At 51.9% G+C, this 23296-nt stretch overlaps 2 protein-coding genes across 2 annotated transcripts; both read left to right on the top strand.

Moving 5' to 3' along the window:
• The first annotated feature begins 3128 nt into the window (after nt 1-3128).
• On the top strand, nt 3129-7474 carry LOC137906661 (zinc finger protein Aiolos-like). The gene is made up of 7 exons (XM_068750949.1): nt 3129-3159; nt 3323-3397; nt 4196-4591; nt 4818-4985; nt 5097-5213; nt 5721-5831; nt 6675-7474. The coding sequence occupies exons 1-7, from the start codon at nt 3129-3131 to the stop codon at nt 7286-7288; spliced, it is 1512 nt and encodes a 503-aa protein (XP_068607050.1). The 3' UTR covers nt 7289-7474.
• A 4651-nt stretch (nt 7475-12125) lies between these two features.
• On the top strand, nt 12126-21879 carry LOC137906983 (protein AF-17-like). Its single transcript, XM_068751286.1, has 20 exons — nt 12126-12234; nt 13007-13086; nt 13183-13237; nt 13349-13458; nt 15156-15259; nt 15410-15503; nt 16385-16492; nt 16612-16701; nt 17535-17679; nt 17766-18539; nt 18652-18851; nt 19213-19315; nt 19406-19472; nt 19878-20026; nt 20456-20656; nt 20741-20817; nt 20905-21218; nt 21316-21403; nt 21563-21754; nt 21844-21879. The coding sequence occupies exons 1-20, from the start codon at nt 12126-12128 to the stop codon at nt 21877-21879; spliced, it is 3096 nt and encodes a 1031-aa protein (XP_068607387.1).
• The last annotated feature ends 1417 nt before the right edge of the window (nt 21880-23296 follow it).

Here is a 23296-nt window from a genome sequence, read left to right as displayed (position 1 = left end):
GGCCGCCCCGGCACCTGCACGCAATCCTTTGCCCTCGTGTGTGATTTCCCTTTGTTCCCCCCTGTTTCCTCTTTGAGTGTTGCACAGGTTTGATCACTTTCTGCTTCAGCAGCAGATCTTAGACCAAGAGAGAAGGTCTGAGAGGCGCGCTTTGTCCCAGACGCTTTGATAGGTTCAGCTGGTTAGTGAATCAGTTGCAGGGACACAATGTCTCTGCTGTTCTGCCTCGCCATTCCTCTGATTCGGTTTCACAGCGCAGAAATCGGAGCCTGCTCGTGATAAGAACTCGTTTTTTGTTTCGTTGAAGTAGCGGCTGCAGGAAGGATATCCACCACTGCGTCCAGGTGAGTCTCGTCCCCCCCGCCCTTTGACCTTCAGTCCAGAGGTTTGCCCGACTTCTCGTGAAGCACCGGAGGAAGAAAAAAAAAAGATGCCTACAAGTGTCCGAATGCAATGTAGGTCATCAGAAACCAGTGTTAAGTAACAGCTGCAGTTTCCTCTTCTTGCTGGATCGCGGTGCGAAAGAGTCGCTCCTGAAAAGCTCAACGCGAGTGGCTCTCCTTGGACTTTATACTGGTCCATGGGCCCGCCTCTTTCTACAATGAGCGAGGAGCTGAAAGGCAGAGTGGAGAATAGCCAGCCTAAAGCCCTCTGTCTCCCTCCGTCTCTCTCCTTAGCACTCTCTCTCTCTCTCCACACAAGCTTGTACACGCTCTCCCTCGCTCGTCCTCCCTCAGCCCTGAGTGCTCGGAGAGGAAAACAGCAACTCGGTTGGCCCCCCCCCTCACCGATTCACACGCATCCGGAATTAACTTTTTCCTCACTCATGGGATATTTTTGACCTGTGATACCCCTTTGACTGTTGCAAATGATAAGTTACAAATATCTATCCAAACACAAGCACACACACACACACAGCCAGTCCTCTTCCTCCTTTGTCTTCTCTTTGTCTTGTCTTCTTGTTATTAACTGCTGCATCCAAACTATCAAAGGCATATGGACACCATATGCCTTTGAGAGAGTGAGAGAGAGAGAGAGACCCCCCCCCCCCCCCACTCATTGCTGCCCTGCCCCCCCACCAGCCCTAAAACAGCTTCCTACCAGTAGGATGATAGGATCATTTATTTTACCAATGCTCCAAGCAGCAATCCTTCATCAAACAGTCCGTCCCTCAGCCCTTTGAAACGTGGCTTCCACTGCTCCATGTCGTTTTTTTCTTCTTGTGCTCCTTTGTCAGAGTCTCGCCATGGAAACCCAGCATGCATTGTAATGCCTTTGTGTTTTAGTCTTTCCTCCAGTGGGTAGCTGGTTGCTATAGGCAGAGCAGTGGCAGCAGGCCGCCTTACAGAGCCGCACACCGCTCAGGTGGGTGCCCCAGCCTTACCCACATTCCTCATCCGACCCACCGCTGATCGGATGCTAGTCGGGTTATCGGTTTGGGGTAAATGGCTGTATGTCTGAAGCAGCTGGCGAAAAACGCTGGCTGGTGCCGGAGCTCGCCGGAGAGCCAGCAGCTTCGTTAAGCTCCATTTATGAGGTGTTTTACTGTGTGTTTTTCAGAATTGCTCTTTTGGAGGTATTTGCTCTCGTGTGAGTTTGTGCTCTGAATAGGTTTTGGAACACAAGGGCTTCAGATGTTCATGGTTACATTGTAATGTTTAGAGCTTTTCTTCATGGCGTCTGGTGAACAGAAAGGCAGATGGAAGGGGGGGTGGGGGGTGGGGGGTAACATGCCCCAAAGGTCCACACACAAACTGAGGACATTCCCGTTCCTTAAGAGTATTCGGCATTGAACAGCTCAGACAGTGTGACTGTGTGTGTGTGTGTGTGTGTGTTTTCTGGCTGGTTACTGACTTGATTTTACCCACTGGAAGCAAGCCTCAAGTCGAAACGTGATTGTGCGGCGGTTTGATGCTGTCGACAAGATGATTTCAGTAACATTGTGTCCTCAACCCATACAAATGACGTCACTAATGTTGTCCTAGACTTTTTTTTTTTTTTTTACAATTTATTTTATAGGCCTGACCAGTCGCTCTGTTGTTGGCCACTAGATGGCGCTACAGCCCCTTTAATTAAACATAAAAAGCCAGGGGCCATGCAGAGGCTCTGAACTTTGACAAGACACACCATTTATTTCTAATCATAATCATACAGTTATATAGACTCCGCGGGTTTAATGAACGGATGCTTTGATTCCACTCATTATAATGGTACGGAGGAATCTAGCTCGCTGGCGATGCTCCTCTGTGTGATGCCACGCTTTGCTCTTTGTTGCTCCACCTTATTCAAAATAAGTTCCTCTTCCTTTTGGGCTCTCTCCAAGCTGCACAAGCCGTGAGGTCGCTTATATTCCCTGTTGAGAGGAGGTCCAGTGGCCGGGTGTGGAATCTCCTCGAGCAGATCTCCTCTGGGTGCTGAACAAAGAGCAGGTAAATAGTTATTCCATCTTTACTCAAACATACTGGCACAAAGAAACAATAAATAACTTAGCTGTTACACGTCAACATGCGCTTCTCCGTTTCATTTAGTCCACATGAGGGACTTTGTGCATGCGGTGCGTTCCGTGCTCAAAGAGAAGTTTCTGGATGCTTCTGAAATGTGCAGCTTATATTTGTTTCGTACAGTTTTGTTTTGTGGTACACATTTCTGGATTGTGAGTTTGCATCAGTTCATACCTCGGACAGAGAGCTTCTTTTTAAGGTGCACAGCCAGATATTTGATTTCCTAATTCATTTTCAAACCGTGTCACTGCATGGCTGCGGGCGTGCAGAGCACTTTTAGATTTGCTCCTGTGTACAAACACGGCAGGAAGTACACGTGTCCTTTTGCTCAAAGTGACAGGTTCGAGCGATCAACCATGTTACACATGCTTTTTATTTTTACAGAAGCCTCTTTTGAACACAACGTGAAAGACTCACGCCTTTCACGTCTGTTTGTAGTAGTGTCAGTAAAATGAAGAATGTGACTTCACGAGAGTGTGCAATCTACCTGTCATTTCAATCACTGAAAATAACATTTTCTTTTCCTTCAGAATTGTGAAAGCATCATAAGAAGAAACTTGACCTGATTTGATTAATCCCATTTTTTTATTATTAATTGTCCTTTCACTTAACAGAACATTTGACGACATGAGCAGAAGTCCAGAGGAAACCGAGATGGGTGAGCGAACATGATCGCAGCGTTATAGCAGCTGTTCTATTAGAGGATTTAAGTGTGAATTTACTTTCCTCTTATTATTTGTGGTTTGGTTTGCTGGAGTTCTTCCACTGAAACAAAAACTAACCGCAATTTTCACGCTCGCTCAATGGTGTCACTTTTCCAGACACTTGCAAAGTTGAAGATGTGAAGCCAAGGCCGGAGGAAGAAGAGAGGGAGGATTACATGCATTGTGCTGAAGGTGAGACGCCCATCCTTTCCCCTCCACACCTCCAGTAACATTTGATTAAAGTCTTTCCATTCCATTATCATTCCATCTTTTTTGTTCCAAAGCTGGTGGCTAATTAGAAAGTGAATGTCTTAGTCCTTCATTTGACAGGTCCCCTATACTTCTTTCTGCCCCCCCCCCCCCCCCCCCCAACCATCATCTGCCACACCGGTGCACTTTGCAGCTAATGTGCAGCCTGCGGTTCGCTGCGCTGAGACCCTACAGGGCTCTACATCAGGCCTGTCAGGGTTCTGTGCGTGCAAAGTTTCCATCGCACCTCTGAGCGCTTTCCACGATGCAAGGCGTTGTGCTTCAGCTCAGCGCCCCCCCCCGCCACAAAAACCACAGTGCGGCTTCTGGATGGAACTCACTAGTGTGTTTGACACTTAGCAAGAGGCTAAGTGAGAGGTCCTGCAAGCCGGGCCCTGGGACTCTGTGCGTCAGCAAATGTGGTCTTCAGAATGTTACATCCTGTGCATATTGTATGATGTGGGATTTTGATCTACTGGAGGTAAAGATATGGAAGATTAAAATATAAAAAAACAAGAAAAACTCTGAATAATGGTGGATTCGAACTCTGCTAGTTGACAGGTAAACATTTATTTAGTGATTAGTAGATCGATGCCCGATTTAAGGATGTTTTTCAGCCTCTATTTAACAACAGATGGTGAAAATGGTCCCATTATCTCAGACACATCTTCCAAATGTCTTTGAGAAACTGTCAGTCCAAATATCTCACTCGCGTCTCTGCTGCTTCCTCTCTGCTTGTAGGTCCAGCGAAGACAGAGGAAGAGGAGGGTGAAGACAGCGAGCAGCACCAAAGTGCTGACAGGGAGGAAGAGTCTGGGCCAACGAAGGAGGCAGAGAGGCACGGGATGGAGGAAGGCTTCGATGATCAGCGAACAGAAGAAGATGATGATGACGACGTCGAGAAGGATGAAGAGGAGGATGAAGAAGGAGACATCCTGAGCGAACCACAGGACCTCTCTCTGATGGACTACTCGCGTTACGACGGCGAGGATCTGTCCCACGCAGCAGCGACGGCCGGCGGGGGAGGGAACTGCGTGCCCCCGCGCGTCCACGAATCAGGCAAGCTCAACTGCGACATCTGCGGCCTGTCCTGCGTCAGCATCAACGTGCTTCTGGTGCACAAACGCAGTCACACGGGTGAGCACAGGAACACAGCCCGAACAGCCGACCTCAAAGCCGAGGCCGGCTGGTTTGATCAGAGTCCGCGTCACGCGTTCCAGCCAATGTCACCGCAGGAGGTTGTGAAACATCCTCCTCGGCGTGACGAGCTCTGCTTCTCAACACAACGGCGGGCCGATCATAATCGGGGTGATCGGAACGAGAGCCGATAGCCTCCAATGAAACCGTCCCCTCTCTCTCTCAGGCGAGCGGCCGTTCCACTGTGCCCAGTGCGGCGCCTCCTTCACGCAGAAGGGGAACCTGCTCCGTCACATCAAGCTGCACTCCGGAGAGAAGCCGTTCAAATGCCCGATGTGCAGCTACGCCTGCCGGCGACGAGACGCCCTGAGCGGGCACCTGCGCACCCATTCTGGTACCGGCCCATTCTTTCCACCGCTCACATCCGGCCGCGACTTTGCCCCCCCCCCCGATGTTGTTGTTGATGCTTCGTGTGTTGCTGATTTGCTGAAACTCCCGTCCGCAGTGGAGAAGCCGTTCAAGTGCAGCCACTGCAGTCGCAGCTACAAGCAGCGCAGCTCGCTGGAGGAGCACAGGGAGCGGTGCCACGTGTTCGAGCGGAGCAAAGGCCTCGCGGACAAAGGTGAGCGCGCCGGCCCTGCAGCCGAACTTCACGCGTCACACCTGCGTCGTCGCGTCGCGTCGAGACTCAGGCCGACTGTTTGGCGCTAAGTAGGTTGCGGTTTGCTGCAGTGTGAAGGCTCAGCGCGTCGGAGGCCGTTTCCTTGGTTCTCTAGCGGCAAAGGGGACGCCGTGTATGTAGGCCAGACGCACGCACCCTCTTCGTCTCGTTTACATTCTGACGGGGCAGTTGTGGTTCTGCAACAAGCAGGCGACGCTCTGCCTCTGTGGTTTAGGCCCGAGGGGGGGGGGCACCACCTCTCCGGCACCGGTGAAGTAAAAAGCACCAGGAAGTGAAGTCAAGTTGAGCTTCTGATCTCAGATTGATATCTAGTCCCTCCCAGCATCGCTCTTCTGCATTCTTTTTAATTTCACTTTATGTTCCTCTAAAGCTTTGCCAGGTGGACAGCAGCGGGGGGGGGGGGGGTCCTCATTTCCACGTTGCATTTACTGTCTCCCTGTCAAGGAGAGGAAGGCCAGCCATCCAGGACACAGATGGGCGCCGAGCGTGCTCTGCTGCTGGACAGGCTCGCCAGCAACGTCGCCAAACGGAAGAGCTCCATGCCGCAGAAGTTCACCGGTAAGAGAGGAGGAGCCGATCTGAGGCATTGATTTCCGATGCGTTGAGACGCTGTGCTGTTCTCAGGTTTTTGTATACAGCCTGTTGACTGACTTGCTCAGCTATAATATCTCTTGAAACGTTCATCACTGGTGCTTTTGCTTTTTTCATTACATTCTAGAATGTGTGTGTCTCTGCTGTCTTTTTTGTCTCTGCGGGCCTTCATCTCAGCCAATCAGGAATTGAGGGCAGATCACTTTCCTCCTATGAGTACAAACCAGAGCGTGATCTCCACTGGGAACTTCTTGGCTTGCAGTTCCTTATTTTGCGTGTGTTTATCCAAACTAAACAAATAAACACGCCCATGATTTCTGTAAAAGGCTAAGCCACGCAGCTTGGCTTGCTACAGAGCCAGGAAAAGCCACTCCTGCATGTCTCTATCAGCAAGACAAATGAAGTGAGGGCTTTTCAATATGGCAACCACAAGGGTTGAAAAGAGAAGTAATGTCTGCAACCGCAGAGCGCCGCTCCACAGGCGGTAGGCGAGGAACGTGAGCAGGTGCGTCTCCGCCTGCCTGCGCCGTCTGCTTCCGCTGTCCTCTCACGCGAGCTTGCTGCTCTCGCTCCTGCCAGCCATGCTTCCCTTCACCGTGCAGAGTTTCCTTTCTCTTTCTTCGCCGCCGCCCGACGGGTGCACGCCTTTATTCCGCTCGACACCGAATGAAAGGACCCTCTCCGTGCGTCCGGAGAACCACGCTGAGGTCACGCTTCCAAAGCGGCGTCTGCTTTGACTTCTCCTCGCTGCCTGTTGTTTCAGTGGGCGGCGGTTTGATGATGTGTCTGCATCTCGATTTGTTGGCCTAGGCGACAGTGGTGTCTGCCTGGACCTGAGCTTTAACAGAGAGACGCCCCCCCGAGCTGACACCATGGACCCTTTGCCGGGCTCCCCGGGGCCCGCCTCCCACCATCAGCCCATCCTGACAGGACTGGACGGCGACCAAGCTCCGTCACACAGGCCCTACCCCATCCGCAGCGACACCGGCCCCATGGGCCTCGCCAACGGCCACAAGATGGCCATGCCCCTCCTGGGCCTTCCTCACGCTGCTCAGCCCCCCCTCAGCGTGGAGTCATTCCACGCCGACAGCTCCCAGATGTCGCAGCCTCTCACGTACAGTTTAGGGCACCTGATAGGCGGGCTGAGCCATCAGAACGGCGCCCCTCCCCAACACGTCCAGCATGCACCCCTGTTGTCGCCGGAGGCGTTGCGGGTGGCGCGCCCCGACGGGGACGTCGGAGCAGTGTACCCCTGTGGTTACTGCAGGGTGATCTTCCTTGACTATGTCATGTTCACCATCCACATGGGGTGCCACGGCTTCAGGGACCCCCTGGAGTGCAACGTGTGCGGCCACCGCAGTCGAGACCGTTACGAGTTCTCCTCCCACATAGCCCGCGGCGAGCACCGCCTAGAAGTGAAGTAGCGTTAGAAGACGCAGTCGGCCGTGGCTTCACACAAGCTGTGTGTGTGCGTGTGTGTGTGTGCGTGCGTGTGTGAGAGAGAGAGAGACGTTATGAGTGTGACAGTTGCGTGTTCTTAGTCATGTTGTACTCATCTGGAGAGACGTCTTCTCATGTTATTTTACGCAATAAATACATTTAAAAGTTCAATGAAGTATTAAACAAATTAGAATCCTGAATTTTGTGTATCGGATCTTGTTTTTTCTACAAAATTGAAAATAAAAGTTTTATTTTTTTTATTCTTTACACAGATCTGTGATTTGTTGAGGTGAGCTAACTGCGCTAAGAAAAAAAAGAGAAGAAGAAAACCGTAGCAATTCACAACTTTAGGAAGAAACAATCTTAGCATTGCAGAAGGTCACACGTCTCCTCCTGGGCTGTGGTTTTCAGAGAAGCGCGTTTCACTGCTTCAAAGGATGTCGCTGCACTCTGCGCTGGTTTCACGCTTCAACGTTGCACTAACACAAGTCAGAAAGGTCGGACGGCTCTGCAGACGTTTAAGTTACACTGAAAAAAGTACTATCAGGGATTTAAATGGATGCTGAGTTAGCGCTAAAATTAACGGCGCTTTTTCACCACTGAAATTTGTTATATTAAATCAAATTAGCTCTGTTCGACTTCAGTGAGAAATGATAGAGGATTGTATCCTGATTTCTTCACAGCTTTGTCTCGAACGCTTAGACATTCTCACTTCAGAGAGTTTCTCAGGACTCCTGAAAACGTTACGGGGGGGGGCAAACTAAATGAAGAAGAGTCTGTTAATCAGGATGACAGAATGTACCAAAGAAATGAGTTCTATCAGTCTACTCTACCCAGTTAACTTTCACCCCATCCATGACAGATGGTCACTCCATCCCCACTCCACTCATGAAATGTGGATTGGGGCAAGATTTTGTATTTTTGTATTTTATTTTTTTTAGGCTTTTGGGCAAATTTTAGCACAAAGAAAAGTTTGGAAACTTCGACTGCTGGCTAAATGTGTTCCTGCCGAGTGTATCAGGGATATATTTGTGAGCATATAAAATGGGTTTTTGCCTCCTCTGTGCATCCAGCTGTGTTTTTTCACGCCTTACTGCCTACAGACCAGAACAGGGTGTTAACTTCATCCAGCTGCCGTAATGCTATCGGCCCTCTCACCAGTGGACGGTTCCCTTTTCTTTCTTTGGCTTTGATGAGAAGTTACACTTGTTAGGCAAACTGCCGTCAACGCTACACGTCCAAACGCCAGAGTAAAACTCAGCATTCTTTTCACTGGTACGAGGTCAGAAGTAAAGTCCGGCTATCATGGAAGATAAAACACTGTTAGGCTTCTCTCAACTTCATTATGCAGGGAAACTTTAGAATAGCATCTGAGAAGTCGTCCCACTTCCACGCATCAAACCGGCCTGAGAGACGGTTTAGTCAGCCTGAGAGACTGGAGTCATTCCAGGAGTCAAGGCGAGGAGGTTCCGGTGACATCTGCTGACTGAAATACGAAAGAGCCACCCTGACAGCTAAAAGCTGACGAGACACCCGTTCTAATGAGCTTAATGACAGCAGGCCGCTTAGACTGAACACGAGAACGACCACAGAATATACTGAACACGAGAACGACCACAGAATATACTGAACACGAGAACGACCACAGAATATACTGAACACGAGAACGACCACAGAATATACCGAACACGAGAAAGACCACAGAATATACCGAACACGAGAACGACCACAGAATATACCGAACACGAGAACGACCACAGAATATACCGAACACGAGAACGACCACAGAATATACCGAACACGAGAACGACCACAGAATATACCGAACACGAGAACGACCACAGAATATACCGAACACGAGAACGACCACAGAATATACCGAACACGAGAACGACCACAGAATATACCGAACACGAGAACGACCACAGAATATACCGAACACGAGAACGACCACAGAATATACCGAACACGAGAACGACCACAGAATATACCGAACACGAGAACGACCACAGAATATACCGAACACGAGAACGACCACAGAATATACCGAACACGAGAACGACCACAGAATATACCGAACACGAGAAAGACCACAGAATATACCGAACACGAGAACGACCACAGAATATACTGAACACGAGAACGACCACAGAATATACTGAACACGAGAACGACCACAGAATATACTGAACACGAGAAAGACCACAGAATATAATGAACACGAGAACGACCACAGAATATACTGAACACGAGAACAACCACAGAATATACTGAACACGAGAACGACCACAGAATATACTGAACACGAGAAAGACCACAGAATATAATGAACACGAGAACGACCACAGAATATACTGAACACGAGAACAACCACAGAATATACTGAACACGAGAACGACCACAGAATATACTGAACATGAAACACGAGAACGACCACAGAATATAATGAACACGAGAACGACCACAGAATATACCGAACACGAGAACGACCACAGAATATACTGAACACGAGAAAGACCACAGAATATACTGAACACGAGAACGACCACAGAATATACTGAACACGAGAACGACCACAGAATATACTGAACACGAGAAAGACCACAGAATATAATGAACACGAGAACGACCACAGAATATACTGAACACGAGAAAGACCACAGAATATAATGAACACGAGAACGACCACAGAATATACCGAACACGAGAACGACCACAGAACATACTGAACACGAGAAAGACCACAGAATATACTGAACACGAGAACGACCACAGAATATACTGAACACGAGAACGACCACAGAATATACCGAACACGAGAACGACCACAGAATATACCGAACACGAGAACGACCACAGAATATACCGAACACGAGAACGACCACAGAATATACCGAACACGAGAACGACCACAGAATATACCGAACACGAGAACGACCACAGAATATACCGAACACGAGAACGACCACAGAATATACCGAACACGAGAACGACCACAGAATATACCGAACACGAGAACGACCACAGAATATACCGAACACGAGAACGACCACAGAATATACCGAACACGAGAACGACCACAGAATATACCGAACACGAGAACGACCACAGAATATACCGAACACGAGAACGACCACAGAATATACCGAACACGAGAACGACCACAGAATATACCGAACACGAGAAAGACCACAGAATATACCGAACACGAGAACGACCACAGAATATACTGAACACGAGAACGACCACAGAATATACTGAACACGAGAACGACCACAGAATATACTGAACACGAGAAAGACCACAGAATATAATGAACACGAGAACGACCACAGAATATACTGAACACGAGAACAACCACAGAATATACTGAACACGAGAACGACCACAGAATATACTGAACACGAGAAAGACCACAGAATATAATGAACACGAGAACGACCACAGAATATACTGAACACGAGAACAACCACAGAATATACTGAACACGAGAACGACCACAGAATATACTGAACATGAAACACGAGAACGACCACAGAATATAATGAACACGAGAACGACCACAGAATATACCGAACACGAGAACGACCACAGAATATACTGAACACGAGAAAGACCACAGAATATACTGAACACGAGAACGACCACAGAATATACTGAACACGAGAACGACCACAGAATATACTGAACACGAGAAAGACCACAGAATATAATGAACACGAGAACGACCACAGAATATACTGAACACGAGAAAGACCACAGAATATAATGAACACGAGAACGACCACAGAATATACCGAACACGAGAACGACCACAGAACATACTGAACACGAGAAAGACCACAGAATATACTGAACACGAGAAAGACCACAGAATATACTGAACACGAGAACGACCACAGAATATACCGAACACGAGAACGACCACAGAATATACCGAACACGAGAACGACCACAGAATATACTGAACACGAGAACGACCATAGAATATACCGAACACGAGAACGACCACAGAATATACTGAACATGAAACACGAGAACGAGCAAAGAAAAGATTCAGAACATGAAAAAATGGAATTTGGTTTTCATGTCTGTTTGGATTATTGAGAGTTAAGTCAATAAATAGAGAAGTAATAAAAGACAGGCAGCAAATGGAGACATCAGCATGCATGTCATGTCAGATGGATGGATGGACAGACGAACAGACGATAAATAGACGGCTTAAAGTTAAATATATTTTTAGTAACGAACGAAACACTTGATGAACGACAGAGCAGGAATTAAACGCAGACTGTGGATGATGGAATCACGCGTAATTGTTGCCCTGTCATTCCGCCGACGGCCTGAAGATGGCGCTGCTAAAGCACAATTGCTACCGGAGCGGGGCAGCCAGCGGGTTGACTGATTGATCCACGAGATTTATTTCTCTAATTTAGAGCGCTGCCAGGAAGAAAGGCGCATCCCACGTCACAACCCGTGACACCGACGACACCTGTCCACGCGTATTAAACCGGACTTTAAGCCGGTGATCGATCACGGGGCTCGCGCTTATCGGTAACAATAACTTGCTACCTTCGCTGTGACTTCTCGTTCGACCCAGCCGAGCCGGTCTGAGCATGCGCACTGCATCGGTTCGAAGGGGACAGGGAGGACATCACGGAAAAACGCAGCAGCGGCACCACGAACCCCCCCCCCCCCCCACGCCGAGATTCGGTCTCTCCGATGCGCGGCGCGGCGGCAGCGTGCGGGACGACCGCAGGCCCGGGCGGGGTCTGAGCGGGCTGCCGGGCGGAGGCGTCGATTCCTTCTTATGGGAAAAGCATGCGGGAAATGGTCGGAGGTTGTTGCGTGTGTTCGGACGAACGCGGCTGGGCGGAGAACCCGCTGGTTTACTGTGACGGACACGGCTGCAGCGTCGCCGTGCACCAAGGTAACGTTAGCCGGGGTTTGCGCGTCACTACCGGGTCGGTCGATCCGCGTTCGGCAGGGCTGGAGCTGTCTACGTGCGTGTTTGTGTGTATGTCGGCGTGTGTGGGAGGGGTAAGTGGGCGTGTGTTTGTTGTTTCCGCTCGACGCACTGTTTTAACGCGCAGGGCCGAGCGGCGTGACGCCGATCCCGGATGGATCCGCGGCACCTTGCTTGTTTTGTTTCTGGGACGGACAGTCCCGCCGAGGCCCCGCAGCCCCCCGCACGGCCCCGCACGGCTCCACTTTCTTTGTGAGAGGCTTTTATTTCACACCTGAAGTTGTGACGCACCAACTTGGCGCGCGGCTTGGATTGATTCGCGTCTCCAGTACCCGCAATAAGGAGTAATAATGTAATAATAATCTAATACATGATGATTCATTTAATAATCCACCTGGGGGGGGGGGGTAGCAGGTCCAAGTGCTGACAGGGACCGGTTCTGGCGAGACTCGGGGGACGAGTGGGGAGGACATCGACGTCCTCGATGTCTCTCAACAATAGAGGACAAACTGGAAAGACGGCGGATCCAGATCAAGCATCCGAGGAACGAGGCCAACCCCAGAAATAGTTCCGTTAAAAGGACAGCGTCTCCCTGCAGAGACACTGGGCGGGGCACTGGGCGGGACACTGGGACGTCAACCAGCAGGGAGACCCAAACCTGTTCGCAAATAAAAATGCAAAGTCCAGCAGAAATTGAACAAAAGTACTGACCCCCCCCCCCCTCTGTGCCCCCCAGCATGCTACGGCATCGTCCAGGTGCCCACCGGGCCGTGGTTCTGTCGCAAGTGTGAGTCCCAGGAGAGGGCGGCGCGCGTGGTGAGTGACACCGCCCGAGGGCGAGACACAAGCACGCCCCGTCCGTCCTCGCTTCTCCCATCAAACGAACTCTTGCGTTCTCTCGTCCCGTTCCAGAGGTGTGAGCTGTGTCCCCACAAAGATGGTGCCCTCAAGAGGACAGACAGTGGAGGTAAATGGCGCCCCCCCCCTCCCCCCTCCCTGTTTCCCCTGAGATACCCAGTAGAGACCGCCCCCTCACCCTCACGCCAACGCTCCTCTCCTCTCCCGATCTCTCCGGCAGGCTGGGCCCACGTCGTGTGTGCGCTCTACATCCCGGAGGTGCAGTTTGCCAACGTCCTCACCATGGAGCCCGTCATCCTGCAGTATGTCCCGCACGACAGATACATCAAGGTACCTGCCGGGACGCTGTCCGCAGCACTGATCCCGCCTCTGCGTGGCCAGAACCAATCACGTCTGCACCCCGATAGGGAAAGCAGAAACGCGCGGCGTTCCAGAACAGATCCGATGCTGCGAGGTCACCGCAGCCAATGAGAGCAGCCGATGGTGGCTGCCGAGCAACAGCAAACAGTTTAGCCATTCAGGCTAATGCTAGCCAGCACGCTATTGTTGACAGACGTGAAGCGTTTAGTTGAATGTGGTCAAAAAAGACCCCAAATTGTCCCCGAAGATGGCGGGAGGGTTAATAGCGAGGCTCCTCCAGAGATCAGGTGAGACGGTGCATTCACTGCTCCCTCCGACACAAGATGCTTTGAATCTTCTTTTGTGCGATCGAACTGGGTTTGAAAATCTCCCGCGTTATACGAGCCTGGCGTCAGAACGCCGACTGAACCGGTTCGTCGCTGCGGACGCAGCTTCATCGTTTAAGACGCGCTCCGAAGCTTTATCCGCTTGTTCCCGCGCGATGCTGCTGTCCAAGTCGATGCCGTTGTCTCTCTGGACATAAATCAGAGTCTGCTTGACGGGATTCTCCAAGTTCATTTGACACATTTCAGCTTCTGTGTCTTTGGACGGCGTTTTTTGCTTTTCCTCTGGTGCAGAGTTCTTTGATGGTTGGCATCGGAGCAGGCCTTGAACGCAGCGCGCCTCCCCGTCAGACGGCTGGACGCACGTGAATCTTTGGGTGCCTGGTTTCATATTACTTTGTCAGCTACGGTAAATTACATGCAGCCCCCCCCCCCCAGCCAGCCCCATTCATCTGCATTCCTAGACGGCGTTACAATGGGCCGAGGAGCCCTTTCTCCTCTCGTGTCTTCCCTTCAACTGCGTCTCTGACATCTTCTGAGTGTAACGGCGAGCAGGTTGTGGAACGTCGGTTTAGGGAGAGGGAAGCCAAAAAGCACGAGGTTCCGATGCCAAAAGGTAAAGAGCCTGCTGTTCCTTTGTCCTGCACCTGTTGCTAGGCCTCTCGCCCCCCCCCCCCTCCTCCCTAGATCAGTTAGAAAAATCTAAAGTGAGAAGACAAAAGCTCAAAGGCTGTGTTTGTCCGTGGTTCTCCGTTTAATCCCAGTTGGGACGGTGCTCCCTTTGGATTCTTTCTTTTATTTGAAATGTCCCACCGTTCATCGGGACGCTTCTCTACTCTTACAAAACAAGGAAGGAGCCAGAAATGTAGGTCACAAGGCGCGGAAATAAGGTTCCGATTTAAGAGACAAAAAAAAAGTCCTGTGAGAACAAATAGCCAACGAGCCACAAGCGCTTCAGTCCCATCTTATCTCCCCCCCCCCCCCCAACATTCCCAAACATCTGGTCGACAGTTTTCCTGCGGATGGTTTCTGTTTGAAAGCCCCGTCTCTCGTCCTGGCGAGCAGATTCGGTTTTACAGCATCGCTGCGGCAGGCCTCGGCTCCGGGAGCCTTTCATCTCGTCCAGCGGTTCCCTTTATCGGACGGCCGGCGAACACTGGAGCGAGTCAAATGCACGGACGCAGGATTCCACATCTGCATGTCCTTTTTGAAACAGGAAGGAGTCTGTTTGAACCGGGTTCACTTACAGCGCCGGAACGAAGCGCGTCTCCTTCCCAACGGCGATAACTGACATGTCTCTGTCGCCTCGCTTCCTGTTCTGTCCGTCTCTCTGCTGCGGGACAGACGTGTTACATCTGCGAGGACCATGGCAGGGAGAGCAAGGCGTCCTGCGGCGCCTGCATGACCTGCAACAGGCCGGGCTGCCGCCAGGCCTTCCACGTCACCTGGTGAGTGTGAAAGAGCGTGTGCAGCCGAAGGAGAAGCGCAGCACGCAAGAAAGAATATTCTGCCCTACAAAGCCAAAGCGAAGTGTCTGCCAAACCTGTGTGTGTGTGTGTGTGTGTGTGCACTTCCTGTCTCCTCTCATCTGCGTTCAGTGCTCAGATGGCGGGCCTGCTTTGTGAGGAGGAAGGCCCGGAAGCCGACAACGTTAAATACTGCGGCTACTGCAAACATCACTACAACAAAATGGTAAAAACAGACGCAAGCGTTCCTGCAACAAGGAAATCAAAGCGTTTCACTCGCTCCCGACATCATTTCCTGTTTACCTTCGGCAGGGGTAGGCAACCTTTTTCAGGGCGCGCGTGCCACCTCACGGTGTACTCGGGCGACGCTCCACTCGGGAACTCAGAAGGTGTCGACGCCAAAATACGGAGGCGAGAGAGAATCCGTCTGCGGTTACGCTCTGGGCAGGCCTGGTCGTCGGTAATAAAACACAACATTCACAGCCGCAAAAAGTGGAAGCAAGGCCGGCAGGCTGGAGTTACAAAGAATACAAAATCAAAACTAGAAAACACAAAGATAAGCTGAAACTGGGCGGAGGACAGGCTGGCGTCACGGAGCACAAAAGCCTATTCCGGCGGTGGGTGATGGGGAGATGAGTCTCGGGTGCACCGGTCACGCTCGGCCGATCCGTCCTCTGCCGAGAGACGAGGACAGGACGAATGAGAGAAAACACAAACGACATTTTACTTTAAAATGCGTTTCCACGGTCCGTGCTGAAAGAAGCGTCTCTTTGATCCTTGACTCTGAATCAAGGACTCGCACTCGCAGCATAATGATTCACACTACATTAAACAGGTATTGGTATGTGAGAACATTTAGTGTGCTCCGTTTCTGAGGTGTTGAGTATCTTTTTTTTTTTTTTGCCTCCTAATTTTATCTTCGTGCCGACATAAACGCCCTCGCGTGCCAGCCGCGACACACGCGTCTGAGGTTGCCGACCCCTGACCTTAAGGCTTCACGATGCGCTTCGTCGTCTCCGCGGCACCTTTGTGCGTTGGATTAAAGTAACCACAGCGTCAGACATCATATTTGACGCCGATACGTGGGCTCTGCTTTGGTTTTTACAGCAGAAGAAGTTGCGCTCCAGTGAAAACACAAGCGGCACCTTTGGTCATTCCCGGGGGCGCGCCGGGTCTCCGTCTCAGGACAAACACCACCACCACAGGCAGAGAAAGGTGAGCAGCACCCGTGCAGCGCCATCGGGCCACATTTATGGTCGTGCTTCTATATCCTTTCAAATGTGCGCACATTTTATTGCCAATATTTGTCCACGATGCCCTTCCTGTTTGTCCAGAGTCACAAGGACAAGATTTGGCAAAGGGAGCGCCACAAGAAGTCCTCCGACAGCCTGAGCGCTTCTCTGACGACCAGCAGCATAGAAAAGGTAGGAAGATGCATCCCGTTGGTGACGCCGGATCATAGAGAGCGCGTTGACGCCATCGTTCCTTCACTTTCATCCCAGACGTTTCATTCACGGCTAAAACCTCAGCACAATGGCGGCTTCCTGCTAGCCCAGGCCCCTTTCACAATAAGAGCTTCCCGCTTGCTCGCCATTACAGGATGGCATGAAACAATTTGCTGTTTGCGTCATGGATTGTTTGTACAGAGTCCAGCGTCACACGCGACAGCAGCCCTGCTGTGTCTCGCAAACCCGAAGGATGTGACCCGTCTTTGACCGAAGTGGATCCTTGTCCTCCTCGTGAAGACTCCCTTGAGGGACGAAGACACTGCGGGCTCTGCCACCTGTCCAGGGGGGGTTAGTTCCTGGCGGAGGCGATCTTTGTCCAGCGTGTTCCTGCCGTTCCTTCAGCTGGAGATGACTTCCTGATACGAGTCAGCCGTTCTCATCCAAGCCTGCTGATGAAACGCCAACATTGTGTTGGGAAGCTCCATCTTGTATTTCCACATTGGGAAGTTTGATCTCTTCCCTCTTTGAGGGACGTTTCATTCGTCCATCTCCCTTGAGGCTTTCCGTCCATCAAAGGTCTGCCCTCTGCTTCCGGTGTCGCATTACGACGACGCCTCCTCACATCTATTCACAACCGCCGTTACCAACCTCAGAGCAACGACAACTTCCTGTCGGCCCCCCCCCTTTCAAATTAAGAGCTTCCGTCTTGCGCTCCAGTAGCGATTAATCCCGGATCCCGTCTGCCGTTAAATCGGTTGAGTTTAACGTGATGTAAAAAAACAACCAAATGTGTTCTTTGTGTTCCGGAGCAGATATCCACTCACCACAGCGTCAAGGACAATGAAGGGAAGTCCAAAAAGCTGAGCTCGCATAGTCATGGCCATCGCTGTAAGAAGACAGGAAGCACTGGCAAGAGCTGCTCCTCCTCCTGCTCCTCCAGCCCCTTCAACGCAGGTACGGCGTGCAGAATGAACCCGAACCCGGAGTCGGTGACAGAGTGATGACATTCTTTTCTCTGCTCTCTTCCCCCCCCCCCCAAGGCTCCCTGACTTCCACTCAGGATTTCCATCAGTTCTCTTCGTCCTCCCGCCTGGAGCGCGGCCACGACAGAGGTGGCGACGACCACAGCGGGGAGGAGCGCAAGGAGCACCGCAGGAGGCCAGCAGTTCAGGAGGGTGTGGATGAGCAGGAGGAGGACAAAGATAAGGGGGAGGGGGAAGAGGACATTAAATTCCACAAGCCACCAGCTTTGACCCCGGCTGATGGCCTCCTGGCTGGGCCGCAGGGTCACGAGAGGTCGGAGGGCAACTCGAGCCCCTTTGAGAACAAGGTCACCATTTCCACCTTTGGGTCCATCATGCGCATCACCTCCTCGTCGTCCCTGGGCGGCAGCGGCAAAGTCCGGAAGATGTCCTCCTCGGGGGACTACAAGCCGTCCAAGTCGCTCTGTAAACCCGCTCAGCTGAGCACGCAGCCCATCCCGGAGGAGGCGGACCAGGAGGAGAAAGCCACGCCTCCGCCGCCGCCCAGAGAGAGGAGGCACCGCGGCAACAAGAAGAGCAGCCACGGTCCAGGGCGCCCACGGGGGAGCAAGAACCGAGAGCGGCGGGGGGAGGAGCATCACCACCACCATCACCACACGCCGCCGCCTCCTCCTCCTCCTCCTCCTCCATCCTTAACCTCCTCGCTCTACCCCCACCCTTCCCTCCCCTTCGCAGCCACTCCCACAACAACCGCCACCCTCTCGTCCTTTTCTTCGTCCTCCTCCGCCGGCAGTTTTTCCACCAGCCGTGGGAACTCGCTGCTCTCCACGGGTGAGTCTGAGGGCGTGGGCGGTGCCACGCGTCACGTCCGCAGAGCGCCAGCTGCCGAGCCATCCCTCAGAGGCTCACGTTGGTTCTCGTCCTTGTCTTTCTGACACTTCAGGTATCTACTCCAGTCTCAAGGACCCTCTGACGCTGGGTGGGGGCGTCTGCAGTACCCCTCTGTCCCTGGGCGGGGCAGTGTGTTGCAGCCCCTTGTCGCTGGGAGGGGGCATGTGCAGCACGCCATTCTCCTCCGGACCGCTTCAATCCCATGTCTCCTCGCTCTCACTTCCGTCATGCAGCGCTCCAGCAAACTCCCAGGTGGGAATGAAAGTCTGCAGAACTCCAAACGTGTTCAGGAGATGTTGGGAATGCTACCAGATGAGTGAATTTTGGTGATAATCCAGAAGAGATTCTGGATGACTGGAATGTTTCCGTAGCATTGCGGCCAATGGAGCTCAATATCTCCAATGTTTATGTAATTTGACAGTCATGTAGGGCGGGGGCGGGGTCTCTATCCCTCCACCGGATTTCATCCGGACCATGAAAACCTGGATCAGATTGGTATCTTTATTGCTGTGACGGTTATTCTAGAAAACTACGTTTCCCTCCTGGTGATTTTCTAGATCAGAAACCTCAGAGCATAAATTCGGTCTGGATCATTAATCGATCCGTCTCGTAGGTCCATCCAGGTCCATCCAGCTCGTCCTACAGCCTGACCGCCTCTCAGCCTTTCGCCAGCTGTCTGTCCGCGGTCCTGGGCCAAGCCCAGGCCCACCTGCCAGGTGAGAGGAACCCGGGTTCAGAGGCCGAATGCTGGAGGGCGCCGTCTAGAAGTTCGGGAAGTTCATGACTTCTTTGTTCCCGTTTTTCAGAGCCAGACCTCGATGACTGTCGCTTCCCGTGTCAGGGGAACTCGCCGAGAGAGAGCCTCTCCTCACAGTACGTGCCATTTTGTTGCCGTTCTGACGTTAAGTTTCGGTCGCCGTGAGTGATCTTCGTGCTGCAGAGCTGCGGGAAGCGAGTGAGAAACGTTCCGCTCGGATCCCACTGTCCACTCATCTGTCATCCGTCGAATGAAGCGCCGCGTGGAAGTTCCTCTGCTCTGTAGCGCCGCCCGGATCGGTTTCTGTTTCTGTGACGCGCTAAGGGGAAACAACCGCCCAGTGATGAAACCACAGCCACGGAGTCGTGATGGTTCCGGTAGTTTTCCACCTCACAGTGGTGTGAAAAAGCATTGCACCCTCTTGGTTTGATCTATTTGAATCCTCTTCTTCCGTATGTAAAAGCTCGCCCCGCTCTAATCCCGTCTGACTCCTTGTTTGTTCCCTCCTCCTCCCGTCCTAGGTCGCCCATGAGCTGTCTTCCTCTCCTGTTCGACCAGAGAGACGGGATGGGAGCCGGAGTCCGAGCCCGTCCTGAGAACGTCCCTCCCGCCAGCTCTCACATCGAGCTCCTGCTGGAGAAGCATGGCAACGGAGAGATGGGAGTCAACAGTGAGTGAGCGTGGAAGAGAACCCAGAAAGCTGAGGGTCGGTCTCGGGTGTCAAATCCATTTCAACTCACTTCCTCTGGCCTGTCTAAACGGGTCTCGGGAGGAGAACCTGCACCTCGGGAGCGTGGGCTCCCTCCAGAACCATCAGCAGTCTTTTCTTTGCTCCTTTCTCCACCCGGTGTCGTCTCAGTTCACACTTCATCTAACTTTTCATCGCTGGTTCGTCTCTCGGCTGTCCTCGTATTATATGCATCTTCATCAACGGTTCCTGGGGCGGTTGAGGTTCTGGACTGGCATGCACAGAAAGAAAACGTTCTTGTTCTTTAAAAAAAATAGATTTCTGTAAAGATTGCTCGGTTCACTTTGTAAAATATTTCTGCAGACGGATGAAAGCATTTTTCTTTTTGCTGCTTTCATGTCCATCCTCCAGTCGTGGAAATGCTCCAGTCGCTGCACTCGCTGCAGCAGGAGAACCAGCGCCTCCAGGACCAGATCCTCAGCCTGACGGCCAGGAAGGAGCGTCTGCAGCTGCTCAACACGGAGCTGGCCGTGCCTTTTCCTCAACATCTTCTCTCTGCCCAGGGCGCCATGGACGCCGCTGCACAGATCAACTTCCTGGCATCCATCCAAGGTCGGGCTCTTTATCTCCGCCTTAGCCTTGTTGCCACAGAGACGTGACGTTTTCTCCTTGTGTTTGCGCCTGTCCGTTCCTTAGACCCCCTGAGCACCAATAAGAGCCCTCTGTCCAAAAGCTGCTTCCTGAATGATACTTCCTTTGCTACCTCTTCGGAGGTGAGAGATCCTACGCACCCTGAACGCACCATCCAACCCTGAACTTACTCCTCACATCCAGGTTGATTTCTCACGTCTTTGTTCCAGGAGCTCCTCTCTGGCAGCCCGTCCCACAGTAGCTCCTCCCTTTCCTTCCAGAGCACTCCTCCTCAGCAGAGCCCCGCCTCCTTCAGCCAGCCCCTGCTGAACGGCCTGGGGGCCATCGGTCAGGTCGGCAGCTCCTCTTTGACGGCGGTGAGCGGGCTCATGGCTTCCCTCGCGGGAAGTCCTCAGTTGAATGTGAACGGCGTGATCCAGTCTCCGGCGCAGGGCGTCCCTCAGCCCGCTCTGCGGACCCAGGCTCTGCCTCTCAACCCCCTTGCACTGGCACAGGGCTTTCAGCTTCCCAAGAGTGCGAGCCCGTATGTACCCGGGTCCATCGGAAGCATGTTTACCTTGCGGTTCTGCTCGGCCCGTGCGGCGCCGCTTACCGCGCCCGTGTTGCCGCTTGTGTTTCAGCTCCTCCCTTCTGACCGAGCAGCAGAAGCAGCTTCTCCTGGAGCAGCAGCAGCTCCAGCAGTTCCTCGCCTCACAAAACTTCACTCCTGTAAGCTCTGGTTCTAGAGTCCTATGCGACAGCAGGGGGAAACTCAGACGAGGACATTTTGCTAGCGCGCTACCGCTAACTGAAAGTCCCGCCGTGGTCCCCTTTGAGTAGGACGGGCGTTCTGAGTGTCCCTTAATCCTGCCGTCTCCTCCCCAACAGGAGCAGCAGGTGATGGTGTGCCAGATGCTGCAGCAGCAGAGGCAGCGGGAGCTGCAGCGCCTCACGCTGGCGGGAGCGCTCGCCTCCACCCCGAACTCGCCCAACCTGTTGACCTCGGCCACAGCCTCGCCCCTGCAGGGGGGTGGCGGGGGCGCCTTTGGCCTGCAGGACAACGTGCTTCACAAGCCCGGGGTGAGTCGCTGTAGAATCTAGTAGTAGAAGAAGAAGCGGCGTCCGTCATGCTGCCACAGTAAGGCGATACTGTTGGATTGTGTTCTCAGGCTGCAGGAGAGAAGGGCGGAGATAAGAACGGGTGACGCCCACTTTACACGGAGCACATGAAGGCCTCGGGCGCCGCAGACCGCTCCAAAATCTGCAGTCCAGTGACTTCTCCTTCTGTCTTTATCTCCCGCCCTCTTTTATGAATGTACAACGGGACGGTCTTAAAAGGTCAAGGTGAAGTTTTCCACGTTCTGAAATATCCGAGGTTCTCCTCGCGGGTTTTTTGCAGGCAGCTTCCAGAGAGCATGAGTTCAATGGTCTCGTTTAAATTGCACTAATTCTTCAGCCGCACCGACGAGGGCAGAACCGGGTCCCTGCTACGCTACGTCGGCTTGTTGGGTTCTTTGACCTCTCCAGCGCCGACCGCCCTTGATTTCCTTCCGTGGCTGGAACCAGAGTTTCCGTTCAGCCGGCCAGAACTACAGACTTCCGGCGCCTCTTAAACCTACACTGTCTTCCTCGCTATTTTTGTCTTCGCCTCCACTCATTTTTTTCCAGATCTTCTAAGGTTGCATCGTGCAGGATGAATATGTTCCGTGTTTTTAGTGGCATTTCAACATTGTGCTCGTTTCCACCTGATGATGATGAATATATTTATTAGATAAAGTACAGTCACACAGTAGCATGTATTACAGTACAAGTACAGTCAAACATCCTGTCTAAGAGGAGCATTTCAAAAAAGCCCTTGCGGTCTTGTTTCCATTGAAAGTCCTTCGTACATAAATCATCAACATTTAACCTGCGACCTTTCCGCCGCCTCTTTCCCGTTGCACACTCGTTACCACAATAGCCTGGATAGAAACGAACACCGAAAAGTTAACTTTTGTAAATGTAAAAAAATTTAATTCATTAATAAGCACAGAGCCCGCGTGTCCGAAAACGGGGCCATCGTCCAACAGGGACTGAAATTCATCCGAAACCCCCAGAAGGGTTTCTACAGATTGTTTTTTTTTATTTTATATCTAATATTCTCGTTGCTATTGAGATTAAACACTTCGAAACCAAACAGTTGGAAATTCTAAGTTAGTAGTGACTCGTCTTGACCTAGTCAAGTGTGCACTTTGCATGTCCGTAGCCAACAGAGCAAATCGGCGACTTTCTATTCGCTCGGTACCGAGTCGACCATGTTCTGATATAAATCTGTATTTTGCACTCCCCCCCTCCCCCGAAGGGTCCGTTTGTCTTCTGTTCTCGCTCTCCGCCGAGATCTCCTTTTAGCAATACTGGCTTGATGATGCCTTAATGAGGTTCGGCCCGGAGCCCGGAAGGCTGGTTCTCCTCTTTCTACCTGGGGGGGGGGGCGCTCAGTGACAGCGACCCGTTTATACTTTTTAATAGCTGACTGATGTGTGAATAACCGTTTAGTGACAACTGCAGTGTCAAATCATTTTCTTTGTGTGTGTGTGTGTGTGTTCAGAGACAAAGTTCTTTAGTTGTTTCGTGCCTCGCACA

This window comes from Brachionichthys hirsutus, chromosome 17, assembly GCF_040956055.1.
Source record: "Brachionichthys hirsutus isolate HB-005 chromosome 17, CSIRO-AGI_Bhir_v1, whole genome shotgun sequence".
Taxonomy (NCBI): Eukaryota; Metazoa; Chordata; class Actinopteri; order Lophiiformes; family Brachionichthyidae; genus Brachionichthys; species Brachionichthys hirsutus.
Note: the sequence above shows the minus strand (reverse complement) of the source record. Positions and strands in the feature narration are given on the sequence as shown.